The 21,924-nt window shown below is 43.2% G+C and overlaps 1 protein-coding gene across 3 annotated transcripts in view; it reads left to right on the forward strand.

Moving 5' to 3' along the window:
* SLC33A1 (solute carrier family 33 member 1) overlaps positions 1-21,924 on the forward strand; it is a 324,811-nt gene that overhangs the window by 99,100 nt on the left and 203,787 nt on the right. For 2 of the 3 annotated variants that reach the window (XM_085634792.1, XM_085634794.1), the window contains exon 2: positions 11,704-12,477. In XM_085634792.1, the coding sequence (XP_085490918.1) occupies positions 11,745-12,477 (733 nt within the window). In that variant the 5' untranslated portion in view covers positions 11,704-11,744. Of the gene's footprint in view, positions 1-8,506; positions 8,633-11,703; positions 12,478-21,924 lie in introns of all 3 variants that reach the window. The other variant, XM_085634793.1, reaches the window with a different exon arrangement.

A 21,924-nucleotide genomic window follows, 5' to 3' on the forward strand; every position in this document is an offset into this window, starting at 1 on the left:
ATTTCATTTAAGACGTATGGAGGCTAACATTATGCAAATACTTGTATATGCTGCCCAAACATGCAGCCCTTTAAAGAATGTTATTACATCACAATAAATAGAACATTAGTATCCTGACAAGTAGACTGTGCAGGCTCCCATCTTCCTCGTGGGCTGCGATGACACAGGTGTACAACATGACGTTTCGTTAAGTCCAGTTAATCCTAAACATTGTTATCTGAGAAGGAATAAAAAAACACTGTATAGTGAAAGGTATAAAGACAGACTAAAGCTGAAGATAATAGCAGAATATGCAATATCAGTATATCAAGCATAAACATTACCGAACCCAAACCTCTCGGGGAGAGGAGGGTGGGATAATGTTAGCCTCCGTATGTCTTTAATGAAATCAATATTCTCTCTGCATAATAATTGGAGAATCGTCATTTCATTACAAGAACGGAGGCTACCATTATGCCTGTTTAAAGCCATGTAAAGCTACACTGCTAACATGCTCTATTGGTCGCAACTAAAACTTAGAGAAGGTACTTGCGTTAGACCAATCTGCTGCTTTAAGTATTTCGGGCAGAGATCTTCCATCCCAAAATACTTTGCTGGCCATTGCACGCCTAGAAGAGTGAGCTCCAAATCTAGAGAGATCCACTCCAGCCTCATGCATAATCAAACGGATCCATCTGGCTAAGGTCGCTGAGGAAACGGGTCTAAAGGGTCTAACATATGATAAGAGAAGCTGATCACAGCCAACAGGTCTAAATGTGGGAATCTTATTTTCATAGCACTTCATACAATACACAACACACAATTTTTCACATTCATGGAATAAGGGGTAGAAGATAGACTCTGACATTGTTTTAGTTCTTTTCCAAATGTCTAAATGAACACCTTCAGAGAAGTAAAATCTATTGGAAAGTTCTAGGGCTCTAATGTCAGAGACCCTTCTAAAGGAGATCAGACACAGTAGATTTGCCAATTTCATGGAGCTTCTTTTGAGGGAGAGTAAATCGTTGACAGGCCAAGAAAGGAAGAGATTAAAGATAAAGTTAACATTCCAAAGAGATTCGTAACTAGCCGTGGGAGGTCTTCTTAACCTAATACCCTTCATAACTCTTTTGATTAGGGGGTTGCTACCAATAGCGAGGTTATTAACCAAGGCATGGCCCAAAGAAATTGCTGATCTGTAGCAGTTGATGGTTCTGAAAGAAAGACCTGACTCAAAAAGATGAGCAAGATAATTAGCTACCTGTTGTAGAGGACACTAAACGGGATCCAAATCCCTTTCCAGGCACCAACAAGACCATTTTCTCTAAACACCCCTGTATCTTTTCCTGGTTCCTGGTGCCCATGAATCTTCCAGTAGGCTTTTAGCTTCTCCCGAAAGGTCAGAATATCTGCCTGAATCCCTGATATCCTCCAAACAAGAAGGTTCCTCTTCCCTTCTAAGACCAAAGGGTGATCTTCTCCATCCGGACCCTGTAGTAGACCTAAGGATGATGGAATCAGCCGTGGAAAGTCCATTGCTAATTCCATTACCCCGGGAACGAAACCTGGGATTTCCAAAAGGGAGTTACCAGAATGATTGCGCACAACTTGAGTCTCACCTTCCACAGTAACTTCTGAATCATTGAGAAGGGAGGAAAGGCATAAGCCTTGATCCCTTCCCAAGACTGGAGAAAGGCATCTACTCCCGACGCATTCGGGTCTGGCCTCCAACTGAAGTATCTCTGGACTTGGTGAGTTAATCTGCTAGCAAACAGGTCTATTTGGATTGGGCCCCAAAGCTCTTGCATCAGGGGAAAAACCTCGGGGTTCAAATTCCAGTTGCTGTAATCGTGGAGGAAATGTGAATTCCAGTCTGCCCTTAAATTCTGGGTTCCTGGGATGAAGTCTGCTCTGAGGGTGATCTTTTGGTTCCAACAAAAATACCATATTCGCTTGGCAATATCTGAGAGATTTTTGGCTTTCGCACCCCCAAGGCGATTTATATAAGAGACAGCTGAGAAGTTGTCCAAGCGGATTAGGGTATTCGAGTTCTTTAGAAGCTCTTTGAAGCTCATAAGCGCATTCAAAGCTGCTAACATCTCTAGGGAATTTATGTGAAGGGATTATTCTTCTAAGGGCCACCTCCCCCCAGTCTCTAAATTGTTTAGGCGAGCATCCTACCCGTGGTTGCTCACATCTGATTCCAAGGTGAAATCTGGGACGTTTCCAAAAATAGCTTTCCCGTTCCAGGCTTGGAGGTTGTTCAACCACCAATGAAGATCCTCTCTAGCATCTTCCGAAAGGGGTAGAGAATCTTTGTACTAGAGCCCTTTCCTCAGGCCCAGAGATTTTAGTCTTTGTAAACCCCTGTAATGAAGGGGGCCTGGAGAAATGGCCTGGATAGAGGAGGAGAGGAGACGTAAAACCCTGGCTAGGTCTGTCAGACTGATAGATTCTTTGGAAAGAATAAGAGACATGTTTTTTATTTTGGTAACCTTTTGGTGGGGGAAGGATTAGGTTGGACAGAATAGTGTTTACTTGGAAACCAAGGAATTATATTTCCTGTGTCGGGGTCAAAATTGATTTTTCCAAATTTAGATGAAACCCAAGTCTCGAAGAAGGTTCATGGTCATATCTAAATGTTTCAAGATTTCTGACTTGTCCTGAGACATGATGAGAATATCGTCTAGGTAAATTATTAGACAACCCCTCTCTGTCTGAGATAACTGACCACTGGTCGTAGGACCTTGGTGAAGCACAAAGGGGCTGATGATAGACCGAAGGGAAGACACTGGAACTGGTAGAGAGCTCCCTTCCAAGTAAAACGAAGGTACTTGCGCCACTCCTCGTCCATGGGTATGGTAAAGTAGGCATCTTTCAGATCCAATTTTACCAGCCAGTCCTTGGCTTGTAATATGTCTCTCAAAAGATAGATACCCTCCATCTTGAAGTGTCTGTATGTTAGAAACTTGTTTAAGTGTTTTAAATTTATGATGGGTCGCCATGGCTTGCCGTTCTTTTTGACAAGAAAGATAGTACTTAGGAAACTTTTGGATATTTCTGCTAGGGGAATTTTTATAATAGCTCCCTTGTCTAACATTTGGGAAATCTCCGACTCTATTAACTTTGAATTTTCCTTGTCTAGAGTCATCTCCATTGGTATTCTTTCTTGGAGTGGCTCTTCCCAAAATTATATTTTGAACCCCACAACAGTTTCTAAGATCCATGGATCTTGAGTGATTCGAAGCCAATTGTGTGCGAAATGCTCCAGTCTTCCTGCCACCTTGAAGGGGGGAGAAGATTTTGTGCTTACCTTGATAGGCTTGGTTGGATGACCTTGATCTGCCACCGCGGGTTCTTGAACCCCTTCCTTGCTGAGGGTTGAAGTTGGAGTTGGCACGAAAGCCTCTATAGGGGTGGGAGCCTCTTTTGTTTTGGTTAGACTGGGACCTGAAGGAGCCGCGGCTGACAGGCTGTCCCCTCCTGTCAGCCCTTCCAAAAAGTGGTCGTCCCCCAAAAACTCTCCGCATATTGGATTGAGCCTAATTGAAGGCGTTAAAAGTGGAGACCTACTTCCCCAAGGATTTAACAAAATTGACGCCAAACTAGAGACCTTTGGCATTGCACATATCTTCCTTTGCGGATAGGTCCGCAAGCTTAGGGTTCATTCTGAGAAGAACCGCCTTCCTTCGTTCAGTAATTAGGTTGGCGTTGCCAATAAGACATATTGCTCGTTGAAACCATGCTCGTAAAAGTTCACCATCTATTGGGGTATTTTTTTTTTATATAGCGCGAACTTGACCCGAATCCAATCAGGTATCGGAGCGCTTTACATAGCACCAGTTACGTTACATGAGGACACGCATTAATTTTTTTTTGTTAGGCACGGGGAGATTAAGTGATTTGCCCAGAATCACAGGATGTTTAGCGTCGGTACCGAGACTCGAACCCAGTTCCCCCAGGTCCGAGGTCGAGTGCCCTAACCATTAGGCCAACTATTGTTGGATCTAGCCTCCTCGGTCATAGCCAATATTTTTGATAGTGGTCCCATTACATCAAGGAGCTTGTCTTGAGCTTGCTTGAGGCATTTTTCAATTCCCTTCCTTGGGTCCCTTCCTGATTTAAAGAGGAAGGTGATCAGCTCAGGGTCAAGGTTGGGGGTGCTGCAGATCTTGTCCTGCGCAGGGTCGAGGGCACTCATTCCGAAGTAGGTTGCGGGTATCTCTATCGAGGGGTTTCCTGACCCACTGGGATAGGTATTTACCTACGTGGTCCATGGGCCACCATTCGGTGCTGCGAGGACGGCAAATGGTGGTAGGGTTAAACCTTTCTCGGCGAGGGGGTCTTAAACAGTAAAAGATGAGGTTGAGGGATGGTCTAAATCCTCAACAAGGTCCTCCAAGATATCTTGGGGGTCAAAAATAAACTCATCCAAGTCCTCATAGTCTGTGGTTTGGTTATTAAAATCATAATTAAAATCATTTGTCCCGTAAAGGGTACCGCGTTCTATAATGCCGCTACGGGCACCCCTTCTCTCTGGCCCAATTAATTGGGGTCTCTATTGTGCTGCTGAGAGCACCAGTATCTCTTGTAGCGCAGGGGCTACCAAATACCATCACATCGGTGAATTCCTCCATCGTATGTTTTCTTTTCTGTGGTACCTTACCCCTTTTTTGAGGTCCAGAAGTGGAGGGGGATTCCCCAGCAGACAGAGAGAAATAAATCTCCTCGTGAGGGGAAACCCTCTTCCTCTTAGAGAGAGCAGTCTTCTTAGAGGGAGCAGTGTCTACTGCTTCTCTGAAGGAACATTTGAGTTCTTCCCCAATAAACCTCTTGAGATTGTCACCCAAAAGCTCCTTAGGGGAGTGTTGGGGGACATTTGCGTCCGATTCCATTGTGAAAATATCAATAGTCTTGGTAAGCACTTGTAAAGTATCAGTAAAATGCCTTTGAGAGGTTTTAGTCAATAGAATGCCATAATGAGGCTTTGAACAGTAAAATGCCTTTGAGGCTTAAATCCAATAATGCAGGAAGGCACGCAAGTCAGTTAAAGTCTTGTTTATAAGAGGCCTTACCAACAGACTTGCCGGTTGAGGTTTTCAAAGTGGCAGGCTTTTATAAAATATATCTGGCAAAAAGAGGAGTTGAGTGCAGCGCTTTAAAGAAGCCAGCAGGTGGCGATCTTTCATTAAATGGAACTATTTTAGGGAAATGGATAAGTAAGGCTCCGGCTTGGTCAAGGCTCCGTTACGCTCTCGAGACGAACGTAACCAAGGGAACCTGACGCTTAGCACGAGGGAGCGTTTCGTAATGCGCAAAGGGTGCGCAAGAATGAGGCACGTTCCCGCGTCTCCTAGCAAGTTGCCAGGAGATGCGGGAATCGAAAGCCGCAAACTCCGGTTCGTTTCCCCTTTTTTGGGGGGATTTATTTAGCTGTCGCTCGAAGGTTGATGGACAATTTAGACAGGGGGAATGGGTTTAAATAAACCCTCTTGGTAGTAACTGTGTAAGCAAGTCGTAGCTGCTCCACTTCGAGCAAAAACAGGGTGAAAAAAACACTTACCTGGGTAAATAAACAATCGTAAGGCGATCGCTGGGCATAACATTAACTAAAATAATTATTCCCCGCCATAAATTGGACAGGAGAGTGCTGAAAGGAAAAGTTTAACGTTCATTGAATATAATGCATTAATTAATACATAATGCTCTTAAATCGACAGTACGTTCGTCGAAGGTATAATAGGTTGAAATATAGTATCAAGCAGTTGATAAAGTAAACCAATTAAGAAGGAGTTAAACCACAAATAAAAGGTGTACTTATCTGTGTGGGAGCAGCGAACAAAAGAGGAAGATGGGAGCCTGCACAGTCTACTTGTCATGATACTAATGTTCTATTTATTTTGATGACATGACATTCTTTAAAGGGCTAAATGTTTGGGCAGCAAATAAAAGTATTTGCATAATGGTAGCCTCCGGTCTTGTAATTAAATTCTAGATACACACTTGGGACCTTTAGGACTCTGAACTAATTTATAGTGGAGGGCTGTCCAAGAAAGTTCAGGTTGCCTAACCAACTGCATGATTCTGTGAAATCTGTTGAAAAACTCTGAGCAGATTGTATGCCAAGGGTCATTCCGATGGGCAGCAAGAGGAGTATTTTTCTGTTTCAAAAGCTTAATTAGCCACTTCAGGCAACATATTGACATAATGATATAACGTTTCTCTGAGCGGAGTCTTTCTTGGAGGGGTTGCTCACCTCTCTGGAATAAAAAGTGTGTTCTACAAGTATAGTTTTCTGCCTTTTTCGTCTCTATAAGCTTTCTGTTCCCAGTGCACGTTAGAGTTCAGCTGGAGGTTGATCTTTTGGATCTTATCCTCTTCTGTGCCCATGACGAGATGGTCTCGTCATGGAGCACAGTCGCGCTGTGCCCATGACGAGACTATCTCGTCATGACACCCACCCACTAGGGAAGCGCCAGGCACAGGAGGGGGAAAAGGCCTGGCACCCAAAGGGTTAAATTATCACATTAGATGTTTATTATTGTTGCCATCTGTCCCAGTGTACCCCGCAGACCCACTTATTCAACTGCAATTATTTAGCAGGTTTATAATGGCCCATTAGATAATATTGATTATCCTCCTTTATTAAGAAAATGTTCTGCACACATTAACAACATGCAGCTGCATTTTTGAGATAGTCTTCGACTTTTCCCTAACGGGGACTAGTTTTCACTAGAGAAGTTTTTAAATCCATTTAAACACAAAAAGGAGTTCTTTTTTAAATTGTACTTAACTTTTTTTTTAAAGGTCTGCAGCAATGTTTACATATGTGATGGACAGTTAGTGCAATCTTTTTTCTATTCCAAGGCTTGTTTTTGTAGATGATTGCATTTTAATCACAGAGAACCCTAGCAAAATTGTTTAAATTGAGTTTAAATTTAAGAAATTCAGTTATTCACATATGGCAGCAATTATAGTAATGCTCACATAAAGCAGTTGTCCATGTCGCTGAATCGCAGCCAGTCACATCACTGATCGCCATGGCGCATAATCTGACCGCTCCAACTCCTCCCTTACACCCGGTTTCCTTCCCACAGTTCACAGTTTTGTTTGTCCCCCTTTGGCATTTCCAAAACCAACTTCAACCGCCAGGGAATACAGTCACGAACCCTATAAGAGGTGACATACAAGGGTAGAGGTGAGGGCGAAACACCAACCCACACCCCCGGGATACATGCCCAACAAGACATCACATAACATATTAAAGTATGTTGAGTCAAACTAGAAGATAACTTCCTGACTATTGTAAGCTATTTTATCCAAGTTGTATTGATGTATGAAGAAATCGCTGACTACACTGGTAAAAATAATAATAACCAAATGCCCGCAAATGTATGATATAACATGTCAATGATGCAATAGCAACTTGTAACAGGAAATGTAAAAATCTCAATAAACAAATTTAAACAAAAAAAAAAGCAGTTGTCCATGTCCCCTTTTATTAAAGCTATTCATCCTTCTTTAACTTAAATTATGATTGTTGTCATTTGTGAAATTCTGTTTAAATTGCCATTTCCGCTAATATTTAAACAAAGGGCATGTCTCTTACAGTCCATGGCAGATAATTTATATAGTCTTGTTTTGTGCGCTGTGCTCAAACTTGGATTAAATGTGGGAGGCAGAAATTTGTCACGAAAACATACAGACCAGATGGAGATTACCTAGACCTTTTTGGTAGCAGGTGTGTACCAAGATGTGAAGAGCTTTTGTTTCCCTCATTTCTTAGCAATGTCCAAAAAAGGAGAAGAGCGTTATTTGTCTGCATTTAGGCATGGTCTTACTTTCGCGAAGCGCTTGCATCGTTATTACCTCAAAGGAGGGAAGCACTGTGACACTATAGTAGAATAAGTAAATTAGCACATGATTTATGTGGAATTTAACATCCATTTTAGAAAAAATAAGTTTTTTTTAAAATAAACTTTATTTTTAAGTTTACTAATTACAAATACAAAAAAAAACATTTGGCATCGAATCCGTATAAGTAGGCATATCATTGACATTATCAATGGCTTATAGGGCAAAAGGCGGCATCTGGGAGGGAAATGTACAGTGGGGAAAAGAAAAAATAGTTTACAATCGTATCACAGTGAGAGAAGAATCTGGGCACATTACTAAAGTCCACTACATACATTACTAGGGTCAACTCTCCCGCCCCCCCCATCGTGATTGGACCCCCCGGCAATGTCCAACCCACTCCCCTCCTCGCTGTCTGTTGCCTCTTGCGAAGAGGATCCCTCCTCTGCCAACCCAGAGAGACACATGTCACACCAAAGTAGATCTTCTTGCAACTTCTCATCCCTTCTGGTAAGCTTCATGTGGACCTCTTCCGCTAGGGACCATTCACGAACGTCTTTGAGCCAGATGGGCACCTCTGGGGCCCTTTGCCCCATCCAAGTTATAGCTACCCTACGCCTGGCGAGCACAAGCATTAATTGTAAAAGCTTATATGGGAGTTTCTTTTTCCTAGGCTTCCGGACCAGCGCCAACAAACAAAACAAGGGTTCAGGCGTCATCCGAAGGCCAGTGGCTGCTGCAATCCTTCCCACCACCTCTATCCAGAACTGCCGGACCATCGGACAATCCCATGCCAAGTGTAAGAAACCCGCTTTCTCCGTGGCAAATCTAGGGCAGCTATCTCCCCTGTCACTAGAGATATGTTTTAGGGACACCGGGGTTAAATAAGTTCGGTGTAGGAAGTTGAAATGCTTAATCCTGCATGACACTGAGCGTGTGAGGGAACCGATGCATGCCCATTGTGTATCATCTAGCTGGAATGCAAGGTCCCTTTCCCAAGCCGCCCGACACGGTGGTACCGGGGGGGTTGAGTCCTGCTTCATCGCTTTGTACAAGACTGAAATCAATTTGCGTCCAGCACCACAGGAGAGTATGATATCTAATGTGTGTGTAGGTGGTGGGATGTCCGAATACTGAGGCCAGGTGACCTTCACCACATCCTGAATTCCTCTGAAATGCAGGAATTGGCCCTGTCCAAATCCAAAATTTTCCTCTGCCTGCTCGTAAGTGATGAAGGCCTCGTTGGGAAAGAGATCGGCAAGAACCTCACATTCACCCTCCCACCAAGATTGAAAAGACATGTATTTCCCCATATCTATGAAGGGGGCCAGTATCAAGATCGGGAGCTCCCTGTGAAAGGGTGCCCTTGTTAAGACCTTCTCAACAAACCGCTGCCATATAGCGGCTGTGTGCCGTACAATATAAGGAAGAGACGTGTCTGGCCCCCACTGCCCTGCATCAGAGCTTCCTGTAGCGTCTGAGTGTCTACCCTCCCAGATCGGAGGCGTTTGTCCCAATTATCCATGTCAGAAAACCAGCATGCCGCAGGTTGTAGCTGCGCCGCGTAATAGTACAGGTCGAAGCGTGGAGCTTCCAGACCGCCCTCCTCATAGCTACGAACAATTGTGTTGAGAGCTTCCCTACTGCGTCGGCCTGCCCAAAGCAGAGATGTAAGTAAGGTGTTGAGAGTTTTGAAAACTTGTGGCGACAACGGACATAGTGAGTTATGAAGTATGTACAGCGTCCTAGGAAGCATCACCATCTTAGAGATGGCTAACCTGCCCATCAATGAAAGGGGGAGGGTGTTCCAAAATGACACGGACTGATGCAACGAAGCGATTGTACGGTCTACATTCTGGGCTATAGCCTGTGCATCCGTCGGGCCACCTGTATCCCAAGGTAGCGAAACCCTTGCCGCTCCCAATGCAGCCCGAGGTCTGGGAGGTCCTCCGGGGGCACCGATGCCAGCCCCGCCTGCGGGAAGATCAGGGACTTGCTGTGGTTAATTCGTAATCCAGAGACCACCCCAAACTGATCTAGCTGGTGCAGCAGTGCCGGCAGGGCATCCCGAGGATAGGCCAAATACAACAAGGTGTCGTCAGCATATAGGGAGATAATATGCCTCATGTTCCCTACTCTAATTCCCCAATCTTCCATAGTGGTCCGGACCCGAACCGCGAAGGGCTCTGTGGCCAGGGCGAACTATAAGGGCGAGAGAGAACACTCCTGCGGTGTACCCCTTCCCAATTGCCACTCTCCTGACCTCGCGCCCCCTAGTTTTACTTTAGCGCGGGGGCCGTATAGAGGATGCGAATCCATCAACAAAAGTTAGGGCCCAACCCCACACCGCGTAGGACCTCAAGAAAGTATCCCCAGCCCACTGTGTCGAACGCCTTGGCAAGGTCAATAGATACTAATACCAAGTGTTCCTCCCGGTCCCGCACCTCATGTAGAATGTGGTTCAGCCGTCGCAAATTCATAGCCGTGTTACGTCCCGGTATGAAGCCACACTGGTCCTCATGGACCAAGTGAGTCATGTACGGCGCTAATCGAGAGGCCAAGAGTTTACAAAGGATTTTAACATCTGTGTTTATCATCGTGATCGGACGATATGATGAGGGCTCATGGGCGTCCCCATCCAGTCTTAGAATCCTACATATTTCCCCCTGCATCATGCTCGGAGGGAGTTCTCCGCGCTCAAATGCCTCAAGATAAACCTGCAACAAGAGTCGGGGAAATGTACCCACGAACTCCTGATGAAATTCATGGGGGAACCCATCTCTCCCCGGAGATTAGGCTCGTGGTAGGTGTTGGAGGGTGGATTGTACCTCACCCAGTGTTAGAGACTCGTCAAGATCCTTCTGTGCCTGTGCAGGTATGGATTGTAAGGTCAGGTCATGGAGGTAAGGGAGATAGGAGGCCTTGCTAATTGCGGGGTCTGCGGTATAAACCAACTCGAGATGAGAACGGAGGACCCGTAGTAGTCCCACCTCGGAGTGCACCAATTTTGCCGTGGGATCCCGAAGAGCCACGACCGCGGCAGGGGCGCTTTCCCGGCGGAGAATCCAGGCCAAAAGGCAGCCCGATTTATCTCCTTCCCTATGAAGACGTTGTCTATACTGTGTGAGGGTGTATTTATCGAGCCTGTCCCAAATGTCATGAATGTGTTCCCGTATGCCATGTTCCTCCTCCCTCTCCGTTGCATCCCGTGCCTCGGATGTCTGTACCTCCAAGAGGTGGCGTTCGAAAAAATACGTTTTTACATGAAGAATGACATGGATCTGTTTCTAAATACATTTTTAAAATTTGAATCATAAATGTTTGTCTTACTGAAGGTTGATATTCGAAATATGTTTATTTTTAGTGTGGTCAATTTACAGTATAATTGATCAGAGGTGGCTATATTAGCACCGTTGACATTCACCTGGAATCAGTTTTCAAACCCCACATCAGTCACTCCTTTTGTTATTGCTCAGAAGTGTATCTTTTCCATCCTTCCAAAATTTGGTTTTACGATAGGATTACATTAGTAAAATGAACGCAGTTGCTTTAAACATTTTCAGGTGTGAACAGGTACTAAGCTGTTACATATAGAGATATATACTTGATCTGTTTTCATGAACGGGAAATGAGAAGTATTGCTTGTTTCAGCTTCAGTAATGAGTGGGAAATGTGTTCTGTGATTTTGGAAAATTGAAGATCTTGTATTTATTTACCAGTCGAATCCCATTGCCAAGGTTTGACACATCCTTATGTGAATTGATTACTTTTTAAGGTGTAAAATCAAAACATTTTTAATGAAGACTTCAGAATCTTTGTTTAAAATCTTTCTCATATAGAAATTTAGCAAAACCTTTTACTTTTTTCCAGATGTAAGTTTCCTGCAGCAAAGAGCAACATAGCCAGCAGAAATGTCTCCTGCTCTAACCCAGGACGGCAGACAGCGACGGCAGCATTACCAGCATTCAGAATTGATCACCAATAATATAAATTGCAGTAGTGCCTTCACTGTGGAAGATCGAGAAGCTTTGCTGCCAGACTGTGATGCTTCAGTTATTTCTAGACCCTGCACAGGTTTCAGAGGAGAATTGGGAAATATCCTGCTGCTACTCTTTCTTTATGTCCTTCAGGGGATCCCGTTGGGTTTAGCTGGAAGTATTCCATTGATCTTGCAGACCAAGAATGTTAGCTACACAGACCAGGCTTTCTTCAGTTTTGTGTTCTGGCCTTTTAGCCTCAAGCTTCTCTGGGCCCCATTGGTGGATGCTGTTTATATTAAAAGATTTGGGCGCAGGAAATCTTGGCTTGTACCAACACAATATTTGTTGGGACTTTTCATGATGTATTTGTCAACTCGAATGGACGCTTTACTCGGAGACAATCATGTTCCAGATATTGTTCTGTTGACAGCAACGTTTTTTCTTTTTGAATTTTTGGCTGCTACTCAAGACATAGCAGTAGATGGCTGGGCGCTAACCATGTTGTCCAGAGAAAACGTTGGCTATGCGTCCACATGCAATTCAGTGGGTCAAACAGCTGGGTATTTTATGGGCAATGTTTTATTTTTGGCACTTGAATCTGCAGACTTCTGTAACAAATACCTAAGATTTCAGCCACAGAAAAGAGGCATTGTTACTCTCGGAGGTAAGTTTGTTTGATATTCTAGAATCATTTAATTGATTTATGCATTGGTCAAATGTAATTTGCATGCATGACTCCGAACCATGTGTTTATGTAGATGTGGTTACTCTTTTTTAAACACATTTACATTTAGTAGTAGTCCTCTTAATAATCTCCCCGGGACAGCGTTGCATCTTTAGGGGTCATTGCATACATCAGATGGTGTCATGGGGGGGGGGGGGGGTTAATAACATGCTTCAGAAGCCTCTATGATGCTCTCAAAAGCAGAAAACCTGTCATGCGGTTATCTCCCAGAGAGTATTTTGACCTATCCAATAGAGGTTTCCATTGTGGACTTAAGACTGTAGGGTAAGACTAAAGCTGATAGTTCATTTTAAAGAAGAAGCCTAAGCAAGCATTTAAAAGTACCTGCAATAATTCTCATTGACGAGGTAGTATGAATCTCTGCTTTTGCCATGAACAGGTTCTGATATTTATTAAACTGCAAACTGTCCACTTGCAATAGGAGAGTTTCAAGATGTAACAGTCTCATAAGCAACAAAGACTAACAGATCGTGTACTAAAATGTAAGTTAACATTGAATATACTAATAGCAAAAAAGAATAGCCCAATGTGCCAAACACTGCTGTGCTCACAAACCATGTAATTCGCCAACTCGCTGGGGTCGGAGCGTAAAAATATTATATTCATTGCACTAAACCTATTTTGAGTCAGAAAAGCCTTCCCGACCTGCAAAATGGGTTTGTGAGCTTTCAGAAATTGCTATTAGAAAGGTATGCATCTTTGCACTTGCATGTCAGTGGTTTGCAACTGCAGTTGTGGCGGTCTCAAACCATCGATCAGTTACCGACCTCTCAAACTGTTTTGCAAAGGAAAAAGTTTTATGCTGGTAGGGCACCTTTCCCTTTCTGAAGTTTACAGGCAACTTCATGGTGGTGAGGAGAAACCACTGGTTTCTTTAACGAACACAGGCTGCTTTAAACAAACAAAAGAAAGAATAAAGGTTACCATTTGGGAATTATTACATAGAGATGATGGTCTGCTGTTGCTTGCAGGCTACTTTCTCTGTGTTTGTGACCAATCACAGGGGGATTGCAAATAGCAATCCACATAATTGATATTCCTTATGCAGATCATTAGCTAATCCCCAGCGTTTGTAGATTTTGCGATGTGACCTATTAATACTTGGATTGTATTGCAAAGGCTGAGACAGGGCGCAAATTTTGAACCAACTTATTGCAACCTGTATTTTAGTACACTGGGCCCCAAGCCCAAAGTAGACTGAGCCTCAGACGTGGTATTGGTGTCACTGAGGAAGCTAAGATTATTTACAAGTTGTGTCAGCGTGTGCAGTCAGAATAGTTTCTGCTGTATGAAGTAGAAATACTTGCAGATACTTTTAAGAAGGCAGCACATAACCAAAGCTATTGCAGTAGTTTTCAGTGGTAGAGGCAGATTAATTTCACAGGTTACATATTTCAAATAAAACATAATGTATTCGCAGCTACGCTTGTGAGAAATTATTGGTGGCACCCCGGCACGAAGCATGGATCATAAGATTGTATTAAAGATTCCCAGAAGCTGTTTACAATTGAAACTCTAGTAGATAGTGGAGAATAGGTGTGATCTGGAAATTGCATGCAGCAGCTACATATTCATTATCACATTAATGTTGGATAAAACAGGCGGTGTAGTATGTTACTTGCAACTGATCTTAATCAGAAAAATATAGTTGTATAAAAATTACTGTTCTTGTTGGCAATAAAGAATTTTAAGTATAACATAAAACAAACCATCGAAAATAAGCGTATTTGGCGGGAAAATCTATTAAAGCAACTTCATTGAAGCAATGTTATAACTGAGAAGGCAGCCAAACCAAATCTCTGACATTTTATCTAATGAAAGTTTGTTTGTAATTACTGTATGTACATTGAGCTTATGTTTTTAGTATTTTGAGGATTTGTAAGAGAGAATTGTGCAGCTTTATTAATTACAGGGAATTGGATTTCTAGTTGACATATACGAGAGAGAGAGAGAGAGAGAGAGAGCTCATCTTGATGCTTGCCTAAAGATGACGTGTCACGAAATACTAGAATTCTCAGAAATTCAAAGTAATAGGTTAGTATCTCCCAGCAATGATGCAGGTCTCTAGGAGCCCTTTCTCAAAGCTCCTGCATTATGACTTAATCTGTGGGAGTTTCAAACGTGTTCCTATTTTGCCAGGGGCGTAATATATATTTCTTGAAATAAATGTTTGTTTTTAAGAGACGACCGGGGTGGAGCTCAACAGTGAAATCATTGGCCACTGTGTGCAGCACCAAAGAGTCAGCAAGTTTACCATGTGATACTTTTGGCTGTGTTACAAACATCCGGGGACGCTAGATCTACAGATATTTTCTGACGTGATTGCAGCAAGTAGGTAATATCTGCCAGTGGCTGGGCACAACAGTTACTCTTTTGCCCTCCTTTTTGGAAGTGCAATGTAAACAGTGGCCCCCTCCGGAAATAGCCAAGTTCAAACGTCTCCTGTTTTGTAATCACATGCCAATGTACTCCTATACAACATTTTCTCTTCCTTCATTTATATATATATATATATATATATATATATATATACTCCAAGGTTGCCCAGCTAGCAGGGACGCACTCAGGGATCAGCAATGCCATATGGACTATGGATACATAGTCACTAATTCATACCCTGGATGGGCTCCATGTGCATTAGAGTCTTTCATTTCGGCGCTGTCCCCTTCGTTGCAAACTGAGCATGATTCCCAGCTCACCGACCCGCTGCCATACTCGCGGTGGTGCATCCCTCGCGGCAGGGCTTGCCGCGTACAAACAAAAGCTCCAAGGTTGCCCAGCTAGCAGGGACGCACTCAGGGATCAGCAATGCCATATGGACTCCATAGTACACGGAATGCAGCCTGACGCGTTTCAAAAACAATCTTCTTCAGAGGCCGTTCTTATGTATGAAATGGCATCAAACGCCACACCTTTATTCAAATATACTGCCTTCTGATAGGCTCCCACTCTTTGAGCAGTTCCAGCAGTCTCCCACAGCATTGTGGTATCAGTAGTGTGGCGCTAATTAAACCTAAATAGGTGCCATCAATACATAGTCACTAATTCATACCCTGGATGGGCTCCATGTGCATTAGAGTCTTTCATTTCGGCGCTGTCCCCTTCTTTGCAAACTGAGTATGATTCCCAGCTCACCGACCCGCTGCCATACTCGCGGTGGTGCATCCCTCGCGGCACAGCGCGACACTACTGATACCACAATGCTGTGGGAGACTGCTGGAACTGCTCAAAGAGTGGGAGCCTATCAGAAGGCAGCATATTTGAATAAAGGTGTGGCGTTTGATGCCATTTCATACATAAGAACGGCCTCTGAAGAAGATTGTTTTTGAAACGCGTCAGGCTGCATTCCGTGTACTATGGAGTCCATATGGCATTGCTGATCCCTGAGTGCGTCCCTGCTAGCTGGGCAACCTTGGAGCTTATATATATATATATATATATATATCTATATATATATATATATATATTCACTGAAAAAAACATAGGTTTTACAGACGTTATAGTTCGGAATTACCATTTAAAAAACCTTAGAAATTAACTGAAAAAACCATAGGTTTCAGGGATGTTCTAGTTAGTTAGACATTTCACTCATAGAAAACCATAGAAATTCCTGTTATAATTAGTTGAGCTAACTATAACTCGTGCCCCGCAATGCACTGCTGATGACGTCGCATATTACATCATTCATGACCTGGTCAGTGACATCACTGATGACATCTCAAATGACATCACTGATGACATCATCCAGTGACTATGTGTTTCTATAAAATGTAAATATGTTTTATATATATATATATGTATATATATATATATATATATATAAATCTATATACACCAAGGTGTATTGAAGAATGAATGGGTGTATAAGAGTCAGGATGGATGAATAAGTAGGTGTGTAACTGACTGTATAAGTGAGTGATTAATTGTGTCTTACCTAATGCATGTGTTAGCGACTGATACAGACATTCACACAGTTTAGGTTGTCAGTTGGTGTGTAAGTGATTGCATGTGTTGGTTAGCAGTTAAATGAGGATCTATATGGGTATTGATTGGTTGTCTTAGTATCTGTATGGGTGTCTGAGTGTCTGTGTGGATGGGTGGGGAGTGTGAGTCTGTGCATAGATGTGTGAGTGGATAATTCACTGGGTATATGTGTTCAAGTCTGTGAAGGGCTGTATGGCTCGTTGAGTGTATGTTTGAGTGTATTGGTGAGTGAATTGATGCCTCAGTGGTACATGTGCGAGTAACTGCATATGTGAAAGGCAGTGTATATATTAGTGTTGGAGTGTATAAATGACTATATGTGAGACTGAGTGATTGTGCCTGTATGGATCAGTGTGTGCTTGTATTAGTTTTTGTATTAGAGTGGAAGTATGTGTTAGTATATGTTTAAATAAGGGAGGTAGTATATGTGTAACTATACAGGTGAGTAAATAAAACTGTGATTGATTATTTCCATTACTGACTACATGTGTGAATAACTATCATTGAGAGGCGGTGTGTGTCTGTATAGATATGTGACTGGATATGATAATGCTGTATTGATGGCTGCCTGTATGTATGAGTGACTGTATGGGTGAATGAATGGATGAGTGTGTAGACCTAGGAATTAGTGAGTGGATATGTACTAACTGGTTTTGAAAATTATAGTCTCTATTTTAGAGTGGGAGTATCAACTATTATATTAGAGTCTGATGAAGTGCATCAGATTTTCACGTGGATGATGTCATCAGTGATGTCACTGACCATGTCATGAATGATGTAATGTGACGTCATCAGCAGTGCATTGTGGGGGCGCGAGTTATAGTTGGCTCAACTAACTAGAACAGGGGAATTTCTATGGTTTTCCATGAGTGAAACTAACTATAACCTCCTTGAAACCTATGGTTTTTTCAGTGAATTTCGAAGGTTTTTTAAATGTTAATTTCATATTTTAAAATTTATAAAACCTATATTTTTTCTATTTAAAAAAAATAAATATATATTTTGGAACTCTATAAACCTTTTTTTAACTTTAAAAATTATGTAATGTTTTATATCTTCAAAAAAATAATCTCTATAATTTTTTTTTTTCTGAGAAAACTATAGTCCCGTACCGGTAGTCTACCAAGCTCCATCAGCACGCAAATCCTATCCGCCATATTGAAATGATGCACATTTCGTATCCGACGAGTTCGTGGCACCACATCCCGCGTAAGAACATATACGTATGAGGTCGCGCCAGCTGCTACTTTGGTATGCGACGGGTACACAATACCAAGCTGCGCGTTACGTCATGTACGTATGGGGTCGCGCCCCTTGCGCTTTGCGTATGCGACGACTGCACGCTGCCAGGCCCTGTGTTACGTCAGACGTATGGTATCGCGCCGGGTATGTCATTCCCTCATTTTTTTTGTATGTCTCAAAACTATATCTACATAACTTTAAAGTGTATATGAGAGCAAGCGATAATCTAAAATATTTTAAATATTTGTATATTTCAAACTGTAATAAACTCATATTATAGTAAATATATTTTCTCAAAATCGCGTCGGGTGCAGTCTCCTTGCGCGCTGAGTGCACGATTGCCATGTGACCTTAAAAAAAGCATTTGATTGGTTCATAACATTTCCCATTCTACCAGTTGGAAAACGCCACCCATTTTCGCCATTCACTCTACAGCATTTGATGAGACACACCTCTTCTGCTTAGAGAGCTTTTTTGAAAACGTTTTGCTATATACACATCTTACACTACACACAACATGCAACCATCATCTTCATCAATATTCATGGTCTGTAAAGTAGCCTTCCACGTGTGATAGGCACACACCTAAAACTTACATAACCAAAGTTTTCCCCACTGCCAGAGGTAACCTGCTTGCATACGCTATCCACAGCACAATGTAATGTGGTACGGCCCAGGGGCACTATCATCCATAGATAATGAACACACAGACACAGGTAGATAGTGGAACGGGGTACGGGCACGTGCGCTCGACTCCTTTTTATTACCAGGGTCATATATCCAGTGACATCTGTGCTGGATGCCTGTGGGGTGAGTGTAAACCAGCCCTCAGAGAATGGTTGCTGCTAGCTTTAACTACAACAGTAATCATTGGATCACACACAGAAATTCAACAATAGAAATCAATTGTTTGTGCTACAGTAAGGTAGGGACAGTAGTTGTAAAATAATACAGAAAAATTCTATCGTAAAAGAACCGCAACTTGTGCTATATTCTGACACAGGCAATAGATCTGAAATAATACACAAAAAGATTGTATCATAAAGGGTCCAGCAGTTCTAGTGCACTCAGATAGCCACATCAAAAGCATTCAGCATGTGCACAGCCAGTGATGAAGCGTTCTGCGAGCGGACCGTACTAGCAGCAATGTCTGTTGCCATCAGCACTGCATCATCTGCAATAGCGACTCGATCTCAATTGTGAACACTGCAGTCTGCAGTGTAGGCCAGAGAGAGTGGTCAGCAAAGACCCACAGCTACGTAAGGTGGACTTGAGCTACACAGTTTGTCGTATGCAAAGCAAGAAAAAGCGTGTGCGGAGCCTGTGATGACGCTTATGCATGGTGCGGACAGAGCTCACTGCAGCAATGTCTTTTCCTACAGGACTGCGTCATCTACAATACGACTCGATCTTGTGAACACTACTGTCTGCAGTGTAAATTGAAGGCATTAGTCACACAGACATCCATTTATACTTTTTTTCATTTCCTCTTCCCAAAATACAACAACATAAATTACAGAAAACTCTGCAATAAATAAATCAAAACAATTCGAATTGCAATTTCTACTGTCCACAGTGTAGGCTATTCAGTGTTCCTTTGAACTTGCAAGATGAATTTCACCATTGTACTAAACATATAACTCATCTAAAAAAAAATCTTCAAGCAAATATACTAAAAGAATATTCTGTAGATTTCAAGACGTTGTAGTTAGTTGCCTACTGAATTCTGTAACTAAACAATCTCAACTCGTATCTGAATTGTGAGGCCTGCTGACCGCAGTGTAAGCTAGAAGCAGTATACATTAACACCTCACAGCCACGTGCCGTTGGATTCGGATGCACGGAGTTGGTTGCACAGAAATCATCACAGACTTTAATTTCTGACATCCTCAATCATATAATCAAGACCCCGTTTCACTGTTCGGATCTTCTATATTGTGGTGTAGTCCTCCGACTACAGTAAACCAAGCCCAATAATCATGTGCAGCAGTTACCTACGGAAGCACAGACACTGACTGATGCACCTCAACGGAAACAGTTCTGTGAAAATCAAGCAGCAGTTAATATCGGACACTGTCCATTGTGGGATCAAGACACCGTTCCACTGTTGGGCCCTAAAGTTGGTAGCACCTGGTCGAAGGGAGTACCTTTATCTCCACTCTCATCTGCAGTCCTTACATCGTCCATTGTGGGATCAAGACCCCGTTTCACTGTTCGGACCTGCTGTTCCACGGTGTGATCCAGCCACTACAGTCAGCCAAGCCAAATAATCATGTGCAGCAATTAGCTATGGAAGCACAGAGTCTGATGCACCTCAACGGAGAGAGTTCTCTGAAAACCCAGCAGCAGGTAATATCGGACATCGTCCATGCTGGGATCAAGACACCGTTCCACTGTTGGGACCTAGAGTTGGTTGCACCTGCTCCAAGAGAGTACCTTCATCTCCACTCTCAGATGCAGTTCTAACATAGTCCACTGTGGGATCAAGACCCTGTTTCACTGTTCGGACCTGCTATAGCGCAGTGTACTCCAGCCACTGCAGTCAGCCAAGCCCAATAATCATGTGCAACAATTACCTACGGAAGCAGAGTCTGATGCACGTGAACAGAAGGAGTTCTGTGAAAACCTGCTAGCAAGTAATATCGAACATCGTCCATTCTGGAATCAATACACCGTTCCACTATTGTGACCTAGAGTTGGTTGCACCTGCTTCAAGAGAGTACCTTCATCTCCACTCTCAGATGCAGTTCTAACATCGTCCATTGTGGGATCAAGACACTGTTCCACTGTTTGTACCTGTTCGACTACTGTGTTAGTAGTATCCAGAGCTCTCCACGCTGCTGGGCCTCAAACTGAACGCTGTGTGCCTGTGTCGCGGTAGCCAGTGTTGATCTGAGGAGCCTTCCGACCTCGCAGACCTCGCCCCAGGAGCTTCCACCGGCATGTGGTGGGCCCTCTTTCACATAATGCGGTAGCGAAAGGTGAACTGTGGGGCATATGTGCGTCGCAGCGGCCACGACGGTTTCTGAGTACCAGCAGGCTGAGAGCATCATTCACGCAGCCCCTTCACTCACGAGGTCAACCTCGTGGCAGTGTAAGCTGCGCAGACCTGGCAGACACGTTCGCCATTCTGGAAGAGAACCACACCCAGAGAAACGTGCCTTTTATTCATACCCCTTGCGTACGCCGAGCCAGCCCACTACGTTAAAGATTTGGGGGGGGGGAAGGGCACATAAGCGCTATGTTTTCGAAATCTTCCCTACTGACTGTACTATTATGGTTCTGTCCACTATCTACTTCACTCAATAGACCATCAGTGTATGTTCACATGTACATGTGTGTGCTCTGCATACTCAAGTCTGTCCGGCATATCTCCTCAACACTTTGCATTGTATACTTTTATAATGGAGAATCACTTGCCACCTTTGCACATACTTTGCTCCCATCTCTTCCCGCATTCTGCATTGAATAACAGAGGTGCTATGCCATGTTTGCTTTGTGTACATGGCTAGCCACGGTTCCCACAGTTCGTAGTGTTGTTGTGTCTGTTAGGTGTACATGTTGTTTGTCATGTTGTATGCGATTATATAAGGTAGCGCGTTTATTCACGAGCAGTGGTTTCTCCCATTTACATATCGCTGTCTTAAAGAGCATACAGAAGTTTTTCTCACAGGTGCAAACTGTGACCACAATGGCAGTCCTTCATTACTATGCAAGAATTTCCAACTGCACGACACTTCTAAGCTTACAGCCCCCAATCTTGCCTGCTTTCTTGAAAGCACGCCAACTCCCACAATCACACCAACATTCACACAGCTTTCTAACGGCAGTTAGCTGCTTCTCAATACCATGCACTCCTACGGAATGTGAGGTGGCATAACGTATGTCCTTACTGTTTCAAACCGAGTAACTTCCTGTAGCAATGTCTATTCCCACCCACACAAACTAACTCCCAAACTTCAACTTGACCTTGAATCCCTACTTTGCAAACAGATTTCATTAAACTAACCAAACTAAAGCGCTTTTCTTCAGAACAGACGTGTCCTCACTTCTGCAAAAGAAATTGATCGCCTGCAAATAGCACGAACTTCCAGTAAAATACAGTCCCTTTTAAATTCGAACCTCCCATTACACTTTGTG

Source organism: Triturus cristatus, chromosome 11 (assembly GCF_964204655.1).
Source record: "Triturus cristatus chromosome 11, aTriCri1.1, whole genome shotgun sequence".
Lineage (NCBI taxonomy): Eukaryota > Metazoa > Chordata > Amphibia > Caudata > Salamandridae > Triturus > Triturus cristatus.